Source organism: Stenella coeruleoalba, assembly GCF_951394435.1.
Source record: "Stenella coeruleoalba genome assembly, chromosome: 13".
In the NCBI taxonomy this organism is placed as follows: domain Eukaryota; kingdom Metazoa; phylum Chordata; class Mammalia; order Artiodactyla; family Delphinidae; genus Stenella; species Stenella coeruleoalba.
Window position 1 is genome coordinate 7648841 of NC_137159.1, and position 20854 is coordinate 7669694.

General features: G+C 41.7%; 1 protein-coding gene across 1 annotated transcript in view; it reads left to right on the forward strand.

Annotated features, from left to right (window-relative positions):
• Positions 1–20434, forward strand: part of AFF3 (ALF transcription elongation factor 3) — a 564600-nt gene extending 544166 nt beyond the window's left edge. The window contains exons 16-22 of the mRNA XM_079940200.1: positions 382–445; positions 2956–3092; positions 7887–7958; positions 9976–10069; positions 12405–12454; positions 12592–12815; positions 15686–20434. Of these exons, the coding sequence (XP_079796326.1) occupies positions 382–445; positions 2956–3092; positions 7887–7958; positions 9976–10069; positions 12405–12454; positions 12592–12815; positions 15686–15807 (763 nt within the window). The 3' untranslated portion in view covers positions 15808–20434. The remainder of the gene's footprint in view (positions 1–381; positions 446–2955; positions 3093–7886; positions 7959–9975; positions 10070–12404; positions 12455–12591; positions 12816–15685) is intronic.
• Positions 20435–20854: the final 420 nt, after the last annotated feature.

The following is a 20854-nucleotide window of genomic DNA, read 5'->3' on the forward strand; positions in this document are numbered from 1 at the left end:
TTGCCATCTTTACATTAAAAAGGGATTGTTTTATGTAAATAACCTGTGAAATAAGATTTTGCACTTGATTTCTTAACCATGCAATAAAAAATCTGATTCGCAAATTAGGTACTGGGGATCCATGTTAAAAATCACTGTAAATGTATATATTTATTTGCATATATTGAGTGTGTTTTGGATTGCTAACTTAAGAGAAATATAATCGTAGTCTTTTACATATAGGCTATAGTAGTTTGGAAATGCAAAAGAAAAGAAAAATACTTGATTCCGTCTTAAGAAGAGTCTTGAAATTGTGCTTCAAGTGTGAGCAAAGGAAAGAATATTTTCCAAAGATCTTGCACGTGCACGGTAATGACGTTTCATATCACCCTCTCCTCGTAGGCCACGCAGTGCAGATTATTTTATGCAAGAAGCTAAGCGAATGAAGCATAAAGCAGATGCAATGGTAAGACCTTTTCTCTCCAGATCCTTTCCTCCAAATGATGTTTGTACCACAGCTTCATCACTGGGGCAACATAGCTAGGGTCATTATAAAATCTATTACAAGGATGGCTGGGTCTGTTAAAGGCAAAAATGTTTAGATAATCCAGTGCTCATCGCCCAATAAATTATGACCTCAGCCAATAATGTCTGACTGGGAGGAAGCCCTGGATAAACTAATATTTCAGTTTAGACCTAAAGTTTGAATAGGAACCAGAGGCAATGGAGTCAGTGGGTGGTAATAGTTTTTTTCCTTAAAAAGAAAACACCCCAGTTTGCATATTTCTCCCTTGTTAGCCTGGCCAACGCTTGGCTTGGTCCCAGGATCAAATCCCTTTTCAAAAAGACTTGCGTTCTTCATATGTACCTGCCAGAATGAATTTTTCCTATGAATCTGGACAATCCAGAAACTATTTCACTGCACATAAGACCCTGAAGTTGTATGATTTGATGTTTTCAGAGAGTAACTTTTCTGACTTGGATAATTTATTTGAGAAAGCTTAAAGCCTTCAGGCAAGAGTTAGAACACTTCTGGTTTTTCCTAAAAGAGATCATATGGTTGTTCTGTCAGAAGATCTCATCCAAAGGGAGTCTTTCCTATCTAGCGATTCTAGTTCTGCTCCCCTCCAGTGCTCATAAGTGAAATCAGGGTGCTGGAGGCGAATAAGGCATTTCAAATGACCTTCAGAGTATTATTCCAGGGCTGAAGATGCCTAAGCCATAACTGTACCCCACCCCCCCCCAATGCTACTGATTTTGCCCACCAAGCATGCATTTATATGAAGCTAACTGCCTAGGTCCACTGGTGTACAGAGAAATAACCAGGGGGTGTCAGAAAATACAGAAGGGAAATAGGAGGTAGAGCTTCTGTCATCACAGTCCCACAGTCTGATGGAGAGTTCTGGTCACCCGAAGGAACCGATGCATGGTCACGTTGAGTTCTAAAGCAGAATGAAATTTCCTGCCTGAATCATCCAGTGTTTACCAGGCTTCCTCAGTCAGTGTCATCTTGCCCAACCTGGCCTTTCCCAGCGATACTCTGCTCCAGCCACGTTGGCCCCCTGCCGCCTCTAAGCACACCTGACTCGTGCCAGCTGGCAGGTCTTTGCACCTGCAGAGCCTCACACTCACACTCTCACTCGCACGCACACCCACACCTTCAGTGTCCTCCCCAAATTCAGCCAGATCATACTGTTCCTTCCCAGTTTCCTCCCTAGCCTCCCTGTAGCCCCATCACTTGCTCCCTTCCTGCCCTCTCTCTGGCATGGGACTCCTTGCTTTGCATTCGGTTAGTTAATCACAGACTTCCTTGCACTTTGAGCTATCTTGTGAGTGCACATTTTTTCCCTGCAAATATATGTTCCTGGAAGGAGCTTTTGTGTGTCAAGTACAGACCACACAGAATCAGGTGCTTTAGCAAATACTTATTGAAAGAAATGACTTCCTTAATCTGAAAGCACTGCCAAGAAATATTGCTCTATAGCCTCTTAGGGTTATAAGCTGTTTAAAATTTTGACTTGCTAATGCGGGAGAATTCTGCTCTGCATTTCCCTTTCCTGAGGTGTCATGAATAATGAGAGGTTTTTTAAGAGGCAAGACTTAGATCAGTAGTTAAGAGTATCTGCGTAATTCTGTTTTGATTGATGAAGGAATGTTTGAAAACTGCGGAGATGATGCAATTCAAATTTAGAATGTGTCACGATCCACCGAGAGGAAGAATGCACGGAACCGTGCACGAACCTGACGTGTGTGTTTAGATTTATGAGAACCTAAGAACGTAAAGCTGATTCTTGGTTATCCTCACTGATACGGGTAAAGATTAACGTAAATTTAGGGACCTCCTATAATCCCAAAAGGTCTTTTTTTTAATTAATTTTCAACGTTGTGTCCTTCAAGCTGAAATCATGCCTTGAGCTCTACCTCCTCTCCCTTTCTCTCCTCACCCTCCCGCTTAGGGTGACGTTCTAACTGCTAACGAAACAACTAAAAAATACATACTGAAAGGAAGGCGTGGAGATGTAAATGTCACAAATAGTGTAAAAGATAATAAGGAAGGCCTTAAACCATCAAAGTGAGAGTATAGCCCAAAAGTGTGAAAACTGTTGCATGGAGTCAGGCCTATGAACGTAGATATATATTTAGCACAGCAGTGAGGACCAAGGAGCGAAGTTGAGAAACCATTAGGAGTTGGAAAGAGGGCAACAGAAATTAAAGCAACCGTGAAGTTCTGCACAATTCTGATTGGCAGTTGTGGATTTGGTATAATTCTGTATAACCATTTACTCATTTACCCTAAACCAGTAGCAATTTGCGAAAATACCTAGAGAAGGCATTACCCTATTTCTCTCTTCTCTCAGCTCCATTCACAGGAGTTTGGAACTTCAAAGTCGGGTTTCTCAAAGTGTATAGATTATGTGACAATGCTGTTTGAAAAACTATTCCTAAGGAAGACACTGTATTAACTCTCTTGATCAGGTGGAAAAGTTTGGAAAGGCTCTGAACTATGCTGAAGCAGCCCTGTCATTCATTGAGTGTGGAAATGCAATGGAGCAGGGCCCAATGGAATCCAAATCTCCCTATACAATGTATTCAGAAACAGTTGAGCTCATCAGGTAAGCGCTGCGTTTTCTTGCTTGGGGGCAGGGGTTGGGGGTGGAGGGAAGAATGTATATAAGTGCTGTGAACACACAAAAGAACGTCAGCCTGCACTGTGAGCTACCAAGAACCAATGTTCATCCCCCAAATAAGAGTGGACAATCTTGCAAGACATTTTTGCACAGGCTGCCTCCTTCGCTCTCTGTGTGAGTGCTGGGGTGGCGGCAGCTCCTCTAACCCCACTGGCTGCAGAAAGGAAGCTGAATCTGAGGGAGATGTGAGATGTCTACTTCACCCAGCTGGGAAGTGGCGGAATTTGAATTCACTACATCTCCATGCTGCTTTTTTTTTTTAACCTGATCCAGATTCATATAATCTAAATCCTAACTTCATCAGTAAATGATCCAGGAGTATTTAATGAAAGGAAAGAAGATTCAAGGGGATTTTAGGAAAGGAAATCCATCCTACGACGCACTATCTGAATAGGTGCTGGCGTTGTTCTGGTCTAAGACTTGGACGTGAGCGCCATCCCCCGGCCTGGGTTAAGACCTGTAGTATGCGCAGAAGCAGGGTTTCTGACTGGGGCACAGCAAGGACTTGGGTGGGAGACTCTTTGTCTTCCATGATGGCAACATGGAAAGGCACATCCTTAATGTCTCTTTAATGAACCATTAAAGGAATTTCATCCATTAACACTACTGGGAACCTTCGTCATATGGTTTATGTCTTTAGCTGGTTCAACTGCTTGGGATAATGTCTAATACCCATTATGTGAAATAATCCTTCCCAAAACTAACTTTAAGAGACTTTTCTAATTCTGGAATTCTAGGCAACCTAAGAGTAAACGTGGTTTACCATGTCTCACCATTCCAGATGGAAGATTTCTAGTCATCCTAAATTTAACCTTCTTGGTATGCATTGGCCCAGGTTTGCTCCTTGGTATTTTACACTATTCTCCTTCAGGAAATAGGAAAGGATGACAGCCTTTGACTTTGTCATCCCAGTATCAAGAACACATCATCTTCAAAAAGTACTTCTCAAGAATGTTTTGAAAGTTAACACTCTCCAAGCATTTTTCTTATTAAAAGATTTCTATTGGGCTTCCCTGGTGGCGCAGTGGTTGAGAGTCCGCCTAGACGATGCAGGGGACACGGGTTCGTGCCCCGGTCCGGGAAGGTCCCACATGCCGCGGAGCGGCTGGGCCCGTGAGCCATGGCCGCTGGGCCTGCGCGTCCGGAGCCTGTGCTCCGCAACGAGAGAGGCCACAACGGTGAGAGGCCACAACGGTGAGAGGCCCACGTACTGCAAAAACAAAAACAAAAAAAACCACACACACACACAATAAATAAATAAATAAATAAATATTTCTATTACACCAATGTATTGGTGACTCCTTCATGCCGTTTTCTTACGTGGTACAGCATCTTGGGCAGTGAAGAGAAGAAGTTGCCATAGTAAAAAAAAAAAAAAAAAAACTTAAAATTACTTTAAGAGACCCTAGATCCTCACATTTCTTCCTCAGAATAAGGCACAGACTCAGATGCCCACAGGAGGGCATGGAAGACTATGGGTGGAAGTGGACAGGCACAAAGCCATAATGTGTTCTAGCATGTGAGTGCCTCAAACAGAGGGATGTTTTTGGTTGTTGTTTGATCTGTTCGTGTATGTGGTCATACCCCCTGGAAAAGATCTTAGAACACAGTATGTACTCAGTGAATATTTGAGGAATGAACAAGTAAGCAAGTCACAGGGCCTCTGGTGAACTGCATAGCCTGCCTAAAGGCATTCAGACTTTAAAAAACAAACAAATAAATCCAAACAATGATAAAAGCCTGATGTCAAATAAACTGGAGGTGCTGATGTGCACACCCGCTCGACACCAGAGATGGGACCTTGCGTGGGTGGAAAATACAATGCATTTTCTAGATGATTGAATAGAATCCCTTAAGCTACTCCAAAAACTAAGATAAAAAAGAGTTTTTCTTCTCTGAGTTAGAAAACAGCATTAATATACCACTTGAATCTGCATGTTGCCCACCAGGTTTGAGATTCCCCTCCCCCACTGAGAGACACTCGGGAGCTGGGAGCACCCCCAAGGAGGATCGTGCCACAGGTACCCAGCTTAGGATGTGCTCTTTGTCCCAGTAGGCAAGAGAATTCCTTTCTCCACCAAAGGACACCAAGTGACTGGGGGACACTGACGGGTGGAACCCTGCCACCACAGATCAAAATTGCACCACAAAACCTCTGAAAATTAAATTGTACATGGAACCACAGCCCACAGAAGTAGGTTATGACTTGCCTGCTAAACCTAAACAGGGTGACTTCCTTTTAAAAGAAAAGATTTAAACAGGACCCAGGTATCTCCTAACATAATAGCCAAGATGTCCGAGATACAATAGAAACTCATTCATCATACCAAGAAACAAGAAAACCACAACTGAGATGAAAAAAGACGATCAGTTGACACCAATAACCAGGATGAATCAGATGTTGGAGTTATCTGACAAGGATTTTAAAGCAGCCATCATAAAAATGCTTCAACAAAAAATTACAAATTCTCTTGAAACAAACAAAAAATGAAAGTCTCATCAAAGAAATACAAGTTGTTTTGAAAAAGAACCAAATGGAAATTAAAGAACTGAGAAATATAACAAATAAAAATCTCACTGGAGGGGCTCAGTAGTAGAGATGACAGAGGATAGAATCAATGAACTTGAGAACAGAAAATAGAATTTACCCCCCAATCGGAGCAACAGAGAGAAAACAGACTGAAAAAAAAAAAAGTGGATAGAGCTTCAAGCACAATGACAGTAGAACCTCCATGTCAATATTGGAGTCCCAGAAGGAGAGGGAGAGAATGGAACTGAAAGATATTTTGAAGAAGTAATGGCTGAAACTTGCTAAATTTGGCAAAAGACATAAACCTACAGATTCAAGAAGTGGAGAAAAACCCAAACAGCATAAACAGCCAAAGCAATGCATGCCAAGACACATCAAAACTACATTTCTGAAAACTAAAAACAAAGGAAAAAAAAAATCCTGAAAGCAATGAGAGAGGAATGACACATTACCCATAGGGGGACACCAATTCAGATAACAGCTGACTTCTTATCTGAAACCATGGAGGCCGGAAGGGAGTGGCACAACATTTTTTAAATGCTGAAAGAAAAAAACTGTCAAACTGTGAACTCTAGATTCAGTGAGAATTCATTCTTCAGGAATAAAGAGGAAATAAAAACATTCTCAGACTAAGGAAAAAGACTTTGTTTCTAACAGACCTACCTTTAAAGGTTGGCTTTAAAGGAAGTTTCTCAAACAGAAAGGAAGTGACAAAAGAAGGAATCTTGGACCAACAGGAGGGAAGGAAAAACAACATAAGAGCAGAACTATGGGTACATGCAATAAACTATCCTCCTCATGAGTTTTATAAATCATAGTTGATGATTGAAACAAAAATTATACCACCATGTGATGCTCAAGACAGTGTTATTTAAAAGCAATGAGATGGAAGTAAGGTTTCAACTCTTCAAGCAAAGTGGAAAATATTGATACCAATAAATTGTGATGAGTCACATATGTATCTTGTAATACCGGAGAAACCACTATGAAAACTAAGCAAAGAGATACACTCAGAAACACTGCAAGGGACTTCCCTGGTGGCGTGGTAATTAAGAATCCACCTGCCAATGCAGGAGACACAGCTTCAAGCCCTGGTCTGGGAAGATCCCACATGCAGCAGAGCAGCTAAGCCCGTGTGCCACAACTACTGAGCCTGCGCTCTAGACCTGCGAGCCATAACTACTGAGCCCACGTGCCACAACTACTGAAGCCCGCACGCCTAGAGCCCGTGCTCCGCAGCAAGAGAAGCCACCGCGATGAGAAGCCCACGCACTGCAACGAAGACCCAACACAGCCCAAAATAAATAAATTAAAAAAAGAAAAAACCACTACAAGTCTGCATGCTGTGGAGATAGTGTAATAACAGTATCACTTCTTGAGCAATTTGCAATAAGCCAGCCCACTATGCCAAGAACTTTACAAACACTCTCTCACTTAATCCTCACAGCAATGCTATGGCATCCGCAGTACTCATCTTACTTTATAAATAAGGAAATGGAGGCTTAAAGCTGTTAATTTGTCTAAGTTCTCACGACTGTAAGGACTTGAACCCAGGTCTCCCTGACCATTCCATATACCGCCTCAGCTCTCTCCAAGAGTCTGCAAGTAACTTGGTATATTATTGGAGAAAGGAACAGCCATAGACCTCTGGTTCAGAGAAATAAGTGAGATCGAATAAAGTTCATAAAATCTACTAGTTATGCATCCAGGACAGTTACACTACTGTCAAAGTAAGAGTTCCATAACAATAAAAAAGAAATAAATCCAAACATTCATCTGAGGACAAGGAATAAAAATTTTTCTGGAGATCGGCCTGGAAGGATTGACCTTCGCTCCCATCCTGTCAGCCACTCAGCCATAAATCAGAATTGGTAAAAATGGGTGTGTCACCACATACGTGGATAATACTTGAACCGATACCACTCTTGACCATCTGTCGCGTTTGCACTTGTATTGTTAAAGGGCAGAAAGTTGCTAGATGGTCATAAAAGCCATTTTGTTCTAGTCACATCACAATCATGTCATGCTTAGAGAAAATGGGGCAGCCTCAGCTGGCTTCTAAGAAAGAACTGTCAGCAAGCACTATGAAAAACTAAGTATTGGGCAGAGAGAACTTCCATCCTAGAAGATGTTCTGTTGTTAATAAGAAAGCTTTAATGTTTTGTTTTTCTTTCCTTTTTTCTTTTAAGATATGCTATGAGACTAAAAACCCACTCAGGCCCCAATGCCACACCAGAGGATAAACAGCTGGCTGCATTATGGTAAGTGCATCACATCAGATGAAAATAGCCTCCCCAGCCTCGTACCTCTTCAGTGGCAAACCAGGTGCTGAAATGCACGATGGCTTCCTAGCGCTTCTGACACACCAAACCAAAGGCAGTGCTCATGGTGGCCAGGGAGAGCCTGCACCCTGCTGTCCTAGGCATGAGGTGAATTCACAGTGATTGAAAACCAACAGGTCCATGACACAAGGACCCATTTTTCTGTGTGTGTGTGTGTGTGTGTCTTAAAATCAGGTAAGTCTGTGTTTAAATCACTTGAATGTGAATTGCGCCAAATGGAATCTCTTGTGTTTAACATTTTAGAGGCAATCAAGATAATTCATCGGTCTCTTTACATGTGGGATTAGTAGAACTGAATCAAGATGATGTATTCAAGTTCTCAACACATTAAACTGAGGAGCAGTTCATCCCACTTTGATAATAAAAGCAATATTTAAATGTTAATCAACACGTAATAGGTTTTTTTCTATAATGATGACGATTATAATGATAATAATAATAATTTTCCCCTCGACATCTCCTTAGTACTGCCTCAAATCACAGGACACCTCTCTGTTGGTTCCTCCTGTGACGGGGGGCCAAAGTGTCTTTTTCTCTGATGGTTCATACTCCACTTTAGAACCGGATCTGCAAGTTGGAGAATTGAATCTCAAAATAATATAACAGCAACAACAGCAACATACGCAAAAGAGAAAACATTAGTTTTGCAATATCACGTCCTCTAGAGTTCGGTGTGCTAAGAAGAGACTCTTGGTCAAGGGTGTATTGTACAACACAGGGAATACAGCCAATATTTTGTAATAGCTGTAAATGGAAAGTAACCTTTAAAACTTGTATTAAAATAAATTGAAAAATTAAAATTGAAAAAAAAATTTTAAGAGACTATTAAGTTGTATTTGGTATGTTGGTATTCTAGTATGTCAACACCAGATCTGAGTTAGCAAATAATTAGGAGTGGAAAGCACCAAGGAAAAGCGGATATGGTGAGGACACGGGGAGGGGGAAGGGGAAGCTGGGACGAAGTGAGAGAGAGGCATGGACATATATACGCTACCAAATGTAAAATAGCTAGCTAGTGGGAAGCAGCCGCATAGCACAGGGAGATCAGCTCGGCGCTTTGTGACCACCTAGAGGGGTGGGATAGGGAGGGTGGGAGGGAGACATGAGAGGGAGGAGATATGGGGATATATGTATAAGTATAGCTGATTCACTGTGTTATACAGCAGAAACTAACAGAACATTGTAAAGCAATTATACTCCAATAAAGATGTTAAAAAAAAAGTGGGTATGGTGCAGGAAATGCTCTCTGTGCTCTTTTCAAACTTTAAGTTCCTTATTAGGATTAATAAATTAACAATGATTCGTTAATATTATATAAAATAGAATACTAGTATGTAAATAACAAATATATAAACTGTAACATAAAATAGTGACTACTCCCAGTATGGTTTTCATAAAATACATTCATGTCCGTTACTTTATTTGAACTAATTATAGTCCAGTACAGTGGTAGTGAAGGGAATAAAAACAGGTGGAAGGGCTGGCTATTCTTTTAGCAAAGCCGCTGCCCGAAGTCCAGGGTGTCAAGGCAAATCAGAATAAGGTAGTTGTGCCCTGAAATTCACCCAGCAAGCAGTGAGAGCTGTGCGCTAGAGCCTCCTCCCTCCTCTCATGGAGAGAGACTGTCTCCTAGTGGTGGGAGAAGGAAATGACAAGCCCCTCAGTCCCCACAAAGAAGCAGTAAAGCTGCTTTCTGTCTTCATATTTATATTCTTTAATTATGTATATTCTTCTTTTATTCATATTTCTTTATATGAAGTGATATACTTGTGGAGTAACTCCTTGACATTTTGAGTTACATTGAACAGATAGGAAGGTCATATGCCTACTGTGCTATGGACCTGGAGTGCACCTGGAACAGCAAGATTGTTTTTAAGTCTTGTTAGCACAGGGCCCACTCACACTTTCGGGGGCTATTCCTCTTTTTCTGCTGCAGTTACCGATGCCTGGCTCTCCTGTACTGGCGGATGTTTCGACTCAAAAGGGACCACGCTGTAAAGTATTCAAAAGCACTTATCGACTATTTCAAGGTACTGTCTGGCTAACAGGCAACATGTTGTACCCAGTTGTCTCCCTGTCAAGGACATTTTCAAGGTAGAATCCATTGCTTTGGGGATAATACAGGAGCTGATATCCACACGAACCCCATTTATGACATACTCGTGGTGTTCAGGGCTCAGAGGATGGCCTTGAGAGCCCATCTAATTTATCCCTCTGCCTGTGTCCAAGTATTTTTATAGCCTCTAAAGAAAGAAGATCCCGTTACCTATCCCAGTGTCCTAGCAAATCCGTCTTTATAGCTAACATAAATTGCTCATGTTCACTTAGAGCTTCTTCCTCTGAGAAGTAATTCCTTAGAACTTCCTCTTAGCTATCTCCAGTAGCTAATATAATTTTTCATAAAGGTGTTATTTTAAATGGTAAGAAATGACTTGTTAGAACCCAGAGGCACTAGAACAGTAGCAATGTGCACGTATAAGGATAGAATTGCAAACGGTGCTAACTTTTACCTATCTCAGGGAATGAAGTCATTTTCACTGGGAGAATGAAAAAAGGGGGGAAAAAAGACCAGAAAACCTCTGATGTACTGTTGTGAATAATTCATCTGAGATTTCTGGGCCTCTTCACTGCCCATTTGACCGTAGAAACAAGAAATTACGCCATTTCTACCTCCACCGGCTGTTTGTCAGATACACAGCCATCATTTTCGATCTTTAATCCGCAACCTCCACTTCTTGGAGATGATCTCTGATGAGCCGGCTGTGCTGGGCATTCCGTGGGCGATGTCCACCCAGCATACTGTCTGCTTCCTGGTCATGCATGCAGTGACCAGGAGCTAAGCCACTGTCTTGGTCCGTTGACGGTCATCAGTCATAATGACAAGTACTGACACTAAGCCTTTCCCTTTACTTTGGGTGCCTAAGGTCAAGATAAGTAGTTTTGAAAAATTTAGAATCTAAGCGCTAATACTAAAGAGAGTTATTACAGTCAAGCAAAACGCTTGAATAGAGAAGGAATCTGAACTCTGTAAGCCACAGAGGTTACAGCAGAACTATTAAGGGATCCAAGATGTTCTTAATGTCTGTAGGCAGTCCATGAAACTGTACAGAACGAATAGAGGATACAAATTAAATATCAGAGCTTCCCCCAGAAGGTATTGGTAGAGACCCTAAATCAAAGGCTATTTAAATACTACTTAAAGTTCAGAGATTAGGAAACCTTTAGGAAACAGTGATAACTGGTCCATAAAAAATGAGTTTTATCAGGACAGCTGGCTCCGAACAAAAGGCCTTTGTCCCCACCCATGTTTTTCTTATAGTCACAGGACTTTAGTGGTAGGGGAAGAGGCCTGACGGTGATTTTGCCAAATTCCCACATGTAAGGCCATTTCTTACCATTTTGATGACACCTCCACTAAAAACTAAAAATCAGTCACCACTTCCTAAAGTTCTTTTTAACCAAAAGAAACACTCTGTCTCTGGGGAACCAGGCTGAGGCTATTTTCTTGTCTCTGGAAGGGAAAATTCAATATTATAAAGTCCATTTTCTCCTTAACAGTCTCATAGACTTACGTCCAAGAAAGCATTATTGGGCTCTCAGGGAGGGAATCTATCTGTACACTGAGAAGCTTTCCTTGCCAAAGGCGAAAATGTCTTTTAAATGCCTGATGCAAACAACTGGCTCATGCAACATATCCTATATCAGAATTTTAAATATATCAGAATTTTTGAATTCACTGTTGTTAAGGAAATACATTTTAATCTGTTCTTTTAGAAACATTCAAGATCAACTTCCTTTAAGAGAAATACTTTTAATCTTCGTAAGTTAAAATGGTAACAGTTGGGCTTCCCTGGTGGCGCAGTGGTTGAGAGTCCGCCTGCCGATGCAGGGGACACGGGTTCGTGCCCCGGTCCGGGAAGATCCCACTTGCCGCAGAGCGGCTGGGCCCGTGAGCCATGGCCGCTGAGCCTGCGTGTCCGGAGCCTGTGCTCCGCAACGGGAGAGGCCACAACAGTGAGAGGCCTGCGTACCGCAAAAAAAAAAAAAAAAAATGGTAACAGTTGATGTCTCATATATTTTCAGGCATTAAATATATGTCAACAATTTCTGCAAATATGCCCTACGTTTAAAAATAAGACATTCTCATTGTGTCAGTGGGAGGGGGCAGCTGCCTCCCACTATCTTGCAGAGAGGAAGCCAATAGCCTGGTAATTAAAAACTCCCCAGATCCAATTTCTGTGAATCTGCATTTTATCTACAGCGTCAGCCATTACTTGTCTCAGCGGTCACCTGAGAACACGTTGTTGTGGGCTGTTTAAACTCAAGCAGATGGTACTCACTGTCAATGTTTTTATTTTCCTGCAGAATTCATCTAAAGCTGCCCAAGCCCCATCTCCATGGGGGGCCAGTGGAAAGTAAGTTCATTTTTCCAAAGTGAAGGTGATAAATGAGGTGTTGCATGACACTGGGTAAGGTGCTCCTCTGTTTACAGTGCCCTGAGGGGCTGCCCTACCAACCTCTCCACCTGTTTTCCTATGCTCTCCCCTTCCAGGAGCACTGGCACCCCATCCCCCATGTCTCCCAACCCCTCTCCCACCAGCTCCGTGGGATCTCAGGGGAGCCTCTCCAATGGGAACGCCCTGTCCCCATCAACCATCGTCAGCATCCCACAGCGTATCCACCAGATGGCAGCCAACCACGTCAGCATCACCAACAGCATTCTCCACAGCTATGACTACTGGGAGATGGCGGACAACCTGGCCAAGGAGAACAGAGGTGTGTGTGCCTCTGGGGAGTGTGTGCATAGTTCAGCCACAGCTCAGGGGGACACCCCGATCCTTGGGCATCAGCGGGCAAAGAAGAAATAGTAGAAACTGTCTATACTGTGGGAAAGATCAGAGATAGAGATGGAGATAGAGATGATATAGGTACCAATGATACAGACACAAATTATATAGATAAACACACACACATGTTTTTTTCCTTCGGACAGTGAGCTCCTTAAAGGTAGGGATTACATTTTATTCAACTCTGTATTCCTAAGACCTGCATAGTGCCTAGAACACAGTTGGGGATCTGAAATACTGGATGAATTAATTAACTGATGAGTATGAATGTTGCTAGCTATTGAAGTGATAGCTGCTTACAACTGAAAAAAAACGTGTTGGATGGGTAAGCTCTATTTCTTTTTAAATAATGTTTGTTTTTACTGATTACAAAAGGAATGCATGTTTACCGTGGCTAAATTGTAAAGTACAGAAAAACTATAGAGAAAAAAATTTTTTGATCATCCGTAATCTTGTCACTAAGGAATAACTACTATTAACATTCTATTGAAAAAAAAAAACCTTTTGAAATTGCTTCTCGTTTTCTCCAAATATGCACGATTTTTACCAAAATCAGATCATAGTATATATACAGTTTTACATCCTGTCTTTTCTTCATTTTACATTATGTCAGGCATTTTCTCATGTCACTAACTCATTCAGGAACACCTTTTATGATGACTCTATAATACTTTCAAAACAGAGGTATGCAATCATAAGTATCATGATTTCTCAAACCATTCCCCTGTTGTTGGACATTTGTGTTACTTCCAATTTTTTCCCACTGTTACAAATAACGTTACGATAAGTATCCTCATGTCAATCGTTGTTCATATTTCTAATTGCTGTCATAGGAGGGCGTTGTAGAAGTAGAATGTGGAGGTCAACAGGTATAGATTCTTTTAAGATATGTATTGGTATATTATTAACTTTCTCCCATAAGATTATACCAATTTACTACTCTTTCTCCAGTGCTGGGTGAGAGTGTGAATCTGAGCTCACTATCAAGCCATTAAATGCAAATTTTGTTCCCATGGTAACATGTGCCTCTGCGGCTAAGATCAGGATGTCCATGATGAGATGAGGAACCAGTGGCACAGATAGGCCTGAGTACGTGAAATTGATAATGAAACCAGACAGGATATAACAGTAGTGCGGCGGTGATGCACCCTGAAAATCCAGTGGGGTGCCAAGGAGGTCAGTGCCAGGGGCTGAGCCCAGCAGGCTCGCCAAAGGAGCTGGCACGGAACAGGATTTTGAAAAGCAAACAGTAGTTGAGTGGCTGAGATGGAGTGGGGTGGATGTGTCACAAGTGGATGAAACAGAAGGGACAAATGTACAAATGTCTGCGGTCAGTTTGGGAGAAGCCTGAGCAGGCCAGGCTCCAGATGGCACTGCCAGCTGCTGCCAGCCGTCCCTCAGCAGAGCTGCACATCGAGTGCAAAGTCCACACAGCTTCCCCAGACCTGCCTCTCCTCCCTTGTTCTCCTCCTGACCTCCTGCCACGCTGTCCTCCCGGCCCTTCTCGGAGCCTCCCCAGCAGGACCTCATTCAGCACGTACAAGAGCACCTTTGAAAGAATACTCCCAGCTTCTTACTTTCAAGGAGTGCTGTTCAGTGGTCCCGTTAGGGCAGCCTGGCAGCCACATGAATTGATTCGTGTCTCTGAGCCACCAAACCGTGATCTCTGCGATGGCAGAGCCTACATTCTTCATCTCGGTGTACCCCCTGCCTCTGCCCTCCTACACCTAGTGTAGTGCCTTGGCAGTAATAAATGTTTAAGGAAAGGACAAACCCAGAGAATGTCCAAGGACTAGAAGGTGACCTCAGTAGAGGTGTTTCAGAACCCATCTGTGAACAAGGACCTACAGTATAGCACAGGGAACTAACTACTCAATATTTTGTAGTAACCTATAAGGGGAAAGAATCTGAAAAAAAATAGATATATAACTGAATATGTATAACTGAATCCTGAAACTAACACGACATTGTAAATCAACTATACTTCAGTAAAATAAAAATAAAAGACAATTTAAACAAGCTGGATGCTTCAAAAAAAAAAGAGGGACTTCCCTGGCGGTCTAGCAGTTAAGACTCCGTGCTTCCACTGTAGGGGGCACGGGTTTAATCCCTGGTCAGGGAACTAAGATCCCGCATGCCGCACGGTGCGGCCGGATAAATAAATATAAAATTAAAAAAAAAAAAAGAAAGAAAAACCCGCCTCTGATTTGTCTCCAGGAGCCTGGAGCCTCCTCCATCGGACTCCCACCCTCCCCCCTCCCCCGACAGGGGCTCAGCACATAGCAGAGCTGAGGACAGTGTAAGGGATGACAGAGCTGCAGGCCAAGTTCAGGGTGGGACGCATTACTGCACAAGGAGAATGCAGCCTGAGGAAGTACATTTTCTTTGCTCTTTGGCTAAACAAATGCCCTTCATTTGGCTTTGGTTTGCTTGTTTGGTTTTGCCATGCCATGTTTCCTTTGTTTATTCAGAACTATTTCAGTAAAATACATATTTTTCCTCTCTGTCTATATACATGTATATATTTTAAACATGAAGAGTTAAATCTATTAAAATCAGTGTACTTACAGAACAGTGAAAAAATGACATGTAAAACACACAGCATCCATTAAATTCAATATTGTAAATGTCACTCGTTTGAATTAGAAGTCGCCAGTTGAGGGATTATTGGGATAGAGGTGAGCTCTCGGGGGCTTTATTTTGTTAGGTTGAGCTCATGTCAAGTGATGGGACAGAGAAGGCTTGATTTACAAAGAGGACCAAGTGCGTGTCCCTCTAACGACCCTCTCTGTCCCCTAGAATTCTTCAATGACCTGGACCTGCTCATGGGGCCAGTCACCCTGCACAGCAGCATGGAGCACCTGGTCCAGTACTCCCAGCAGGGCCTGCACTGGCTGCGGAACAGCACCCACCTGACATAGGGGCCCCGCCTTCGGGCTGGAGGGCACTCTTGTCTTCACGGACGGCTCAACATTTCTGGACACTGTGCTCCTGAAGTTCCCAGCCACAGCATTTCTCAAACGGCGGTGAATATTTTCTCAGCATCGAACAATGGTCTTTTCTCCCAGGGCATGTGTGTTTGTATGTGTGGGTGTAGAAAAGCTGCCTGTGTAAGTGTGTGAGATACACAGCTCTTTAGAACACGTTTCCTTTGTCTAGTTTCCATAATCCCAGGCTAGACAAAGTGATCAGACGTTTCTGATTAGAGAAAACTCGCTTACACACACACACACACACACACACACACACACACACACACACTTTCTAGTTCAAAGCTAAACCATGACTTCTTAGAACATTCAACGAAAATCTCATGGGTTAGTGAACCAGGTGCAATACAGCACACCAAAAGCTTTTTGACTGCCACTTAAGATCATCTTAGTTCTTATACTTTTGATTACTTTCAGTATTAATATACTCTCCCCCAGTTATTATTTTTTTGACTGTGTGTATTCATGGGTAATTGAATAATGAAAATAAGTCAGTTATTTTTGTGGACGTTTACTAGATTGCATGTTACCAAATACCCTGCCTTTTGTCTAGTACCTGCCCCCTCCAGCCAACTTTACTGTCAACTAAACGTGTTAGAAAGCAAGTGAATTGACTCCCACGGGCCTTCCCTGCCCTGCCCCGCAAAATAGTATGACCATGACACTGAGATTTGGTAGAACTTCAGTGTCTTTGAAAATTCACCAACATGAAAGCAGCAACCACTGCTTTTGGGGGGCTCAGTGAGTAACTGAAATCTCCTGCACACGCCAGGAGCCCGCCCGGCACATGTGTTTCTTCTTCCTGCCACTGTGACCCAGGGGCTGTGGAGCCACGTGGTGTCTGTCGGCCGATATTTTTCAAGTGTTTTCTTTCCATGATAGCTTTCTTACCAGTTTTCTTGGCCAGATGAGGACATTACCTAGGACGTCCGTTCACTCGGGTCTGTATCTGTTGCTTCTCAGGCCAAAAACTATTTGCTATCATGATTCTATCTAATCCTCTCACTCTTGGAGGAAGTGCCACTGCGGGCCTTGAATGCATTTTGATCTGGGCGATGTGTTTCAGGCTTTGATTAGCAAGCTGCTTACTCTACAGAATAAGTTATTCCTGCAAGGATCGCAGTCCTGTCTGGGGTAGCAACGACCAGTCTGGTATGTTTCCGTCTCGCCCTTGATTCTTTTCTTTTTTTTTTTTTTAATTAAGTTTACATTTTAGTTTTTTTGACATCTTTGTTTACAGTTTTTGTCTGAAACTTATTTCTTTTATTGTCTCTCGTCATACCCTAGATTTGGTCTTCTTCTTATTAAATATATTTGGGTATAAAAATATTGGTTAAAAAAAAAAAAGAAAAACTCCTGGAAAAGAGGATATACTTCCTATACTTTAAAAACAAAAACAATGACCTTGAGGCCTCTCACTTGACAAAATTGCCCCAAGACGGCCTGAGAAAGGTGATGTGATATGTGGAACAATCATGTTTCAAGGTGATGGGAACACAAAACGTTTATAACAGATACTGATGGTCTTATTGGTTTGGTTGCAATGTTAATGTCTTTGTCAGCCTGATCTGTAGGTGGGAAATAAGATTGCTGTCATCCCCTAGCTCTAAGCACTGATTTAAAACCTTACAAAGGATTGAGTAGCTTTGGTGATTTGAAATTCATTTAAATGAACAAGTGAAGGCTTTGTGCAATTTGCATTTGGCGTTGGCCTTCAAGCATCTGGAAATATTAACAGTACTTCTTTTTTACATTTATTCAACTGAGGTGCTTCTGACATTCCTTTCACTAATTGTTGCTAGAGTTCCCAATCCCACTGGAGTCTCACTTAAGACATTTTGAATTTTTTTTTTTTTTCTGGAAGGAAGACTGAGGCATAGTTGTACTCACTCCTGCTGAATTCTGATGAAATGTTCAGACTCTCACAAAAAGGGATGGCCCCCAAGGTCCATGGTGCATGCCTGGGGTGCTTTTCTGGTCTTCCCCACCTTTCAGTCTCAGGCCTCGTGGTGGTGTTCACGTGATGTGCTCACCTGTGAAACCCATTTAAACACACAGGTGACCTCTGGCTAGTTGTGCGAGCAGCAGCACGTCAGCACTCGGTGGGCCACGTTTCCAGCAAAACGTGAAGCTGGTCATTTGGGGGCCGTCACAGCACGCCATTCTCAGTGTCTTTTGTTTCATTGGTAGAGCATGTTGGGGGCAGTGATGGCAGTGGTTTTTCCTTGCTTTGGCATTGATGCTTTTGATAAGGAAGCATCTTCTGATTGTTGCTGGTTTCTTTTAGTTAGCTTTGTTCAAAGTAGAAATACCTTTCTTGTGTTTTCTGGTTATGAAAGTAATACATGCTCATGGTAGAAACTTGAACAATACAGAGAAGTATAAAGTAGGAAGTATTCAGTCCCACTCCCCAGAGACAACACTGCTCATCCTTTTCCTGTATATCCTTTTCCTGTATATCCTGTATCATCCTTTTCCTGTATATCCTTCTAGAGAGTCTCCCCTTTGAACGTAGAATGTCTATCATCATTTTTTTTCTATTTGAAGACATTATTTCATCAGAAGTTCAGTACAAGTTCAACTGGCCTTATCCCTCCATGACCTGAACGGACCTGGATCACAATTGTTAGAGTTACCTTTGAAAGAGAGGAACCCAAATATATTCCTGATCAAAATGTGGGATTTGTTACCATTCGACACAGATCAGACTCATGTGCAGAATTGTGCTTGGAAAGAGAGGTTCAGTTAAAACACACTGCTGGAAACTTTCACATCACAAAGGGAAACTCGGACCCACTGTCTAAAGAGGAATGTACTGGAAAAAAAAAACTGAAGAGTTGACAAATTGTGTACTAGATTGAACACATGGAATCAATGCAATGAGCCTTCTGCACTAAAACGTACCCTCGTATGTGCAACGATGATGTGTGTATTATATAACAGTGATGTGTACATTTCTGACATCCCATACATAATACACAGTTTGTATAAATGCATACGTTTAAAAATATATATGTACAATACAGCTAACATAAAACTGTAGTACGCCTGAAGGATATGACTAGTGCCTAATATTGAGTATAAGTCACTACGTGTTCCAATCACCTCAGAAGTGCAGTAATTGTTACCAAATTGATCAGTGCAGCCAACCTTATTTATGAACCACATCTTTGAAACTGTGCAGTAGTATATACATATATATTTTTAAATAACATTTTTCACAGTTTTCCAGAGTTACTGTTGAAATCTGTATCACCAAAAAAAAAAAAAAAAAAGCAAGATTTTTTTAAATGACATAGACACTCTTCAGACCCAGTAATCTGTGTGTGATTTCCTGTCTGTAGATACCCAAGACACTCTAGCAGTCACCAGCCTTAATGCATGTACAGGATATTATTGTGACTTAATTTATCTGCAGTTTTTAATCCATGTGAAATTGGAATTTATAAACTGACTTGGATTAACTATGTCTGCCTTTCTAAGGTTGCAAATGTTACATTAAATGATTTATGTTATAAATGAGAGGCATCGAGTTGTACGTAAAAAAAAAAAAATGTCCACCAATTTCTGTGAATATTTTTACAAGGAAACTTCAGAATCAAAAATATATTCAAATAAGCATTCTGGTCCCCATTTCATAATCTCTTTAGAATGGACCTTCTTGTTTCATAAAATTTTTAAATGGCGCTTCCACAGATTATCATTAATAAGTCTGATATTTTTCATGGGGGTAAAAAGTATGTTTTTCTTTATTGTAAGTATAGTTTACTATTTGTCTTTCCCATTTCCCAGCATATTTACACACACACATGCATGTGTGAGAATACAAACGCACACGCATGGGTGAGAACACACCCCCATTGTCCCAGAAAACACTGCATAGGAAGCTTGAGGTGTTTATTTTGATGACTTTACTGATGCCTGTCCAACCAGTAGCCCTGGGACACTGTTTGACTCATCATTCCATAATGACAGAAGTTAACTCCCTGACTTGTGTCTACCTGGTTTTTCCAACTCTAACCAACATGGTGGAATAATGCTGGCAATATTTGGTTGAGTGAAATGAGAGAATTTTGAACTAACAGAGATAGACATATTAGACCAGTGGCTTTCCGTAATGTATCCCCCCCGATGTGGGAGGGTTTTTTGTTAACCTCATTTTTTTACTCTTCTCTCCCTCCTTTTTCATTCCCCTTCTCCCCAAACTAAACTAAACAAAGAAGCAGAAACAGCCACAGAAACAAAACAGTTACTTCACTTTACCCAGCCTATATCCTTAGATTCAAATACGACAGCAGAACCCTAGCTCCGGTCACCATGGAGACCGCCTCATCCCAAAGATGACCTGGCCGGGGTCCTTGGCTTTGCTTGCTCCAGAGACCACTGAGCTTAATACTCTTTCAGAGGTGGTTTGGGCTAAGAAACGCCCAATAGTCTTTCAAGAACTGTCTTTCCCTTATGCAGTTTTGCCTACTACTCAGCTGAAGTCCGTTCCCATCAGAATCCTATTTTTAAGAAGTAAACCATTTTCGATGAAACCTGGATCAAGTGGAGTCTTGAAAGGCTTTTTTTTTTTTATGAAAGTGAAAAAAAAAAAAAGAAAACAACAACATGAACTGCATTTCCAACAAATTGGAGCCAGAGTTTTATTTCCTTGTCTTCCCATTCCCAGAAGAGCACAGTTTTTCAATATTACAACTTCCTGACAGCACAAGAAATGTTCAGACTTGAGATTTGTGTTCTCTTTGTCCAAACCGAATTCTTCTGTATATGTCATCAGACGGGTCCATTTGTTTGCTTGGCATGAGGAAAATGATAAAACTCTGTTCTCAAACGCATTACCTCTGACCATGGTTTTGGTTTTTATTTTATTTAATTGGCACTCTTGAGGCAGCAGGGGGTGAATTTGGGGTCGGCTACAAGGGGATTTAGACTCACAGCTCTGACTCAAGTAATGGGAATCAAGGGACTAAATCCC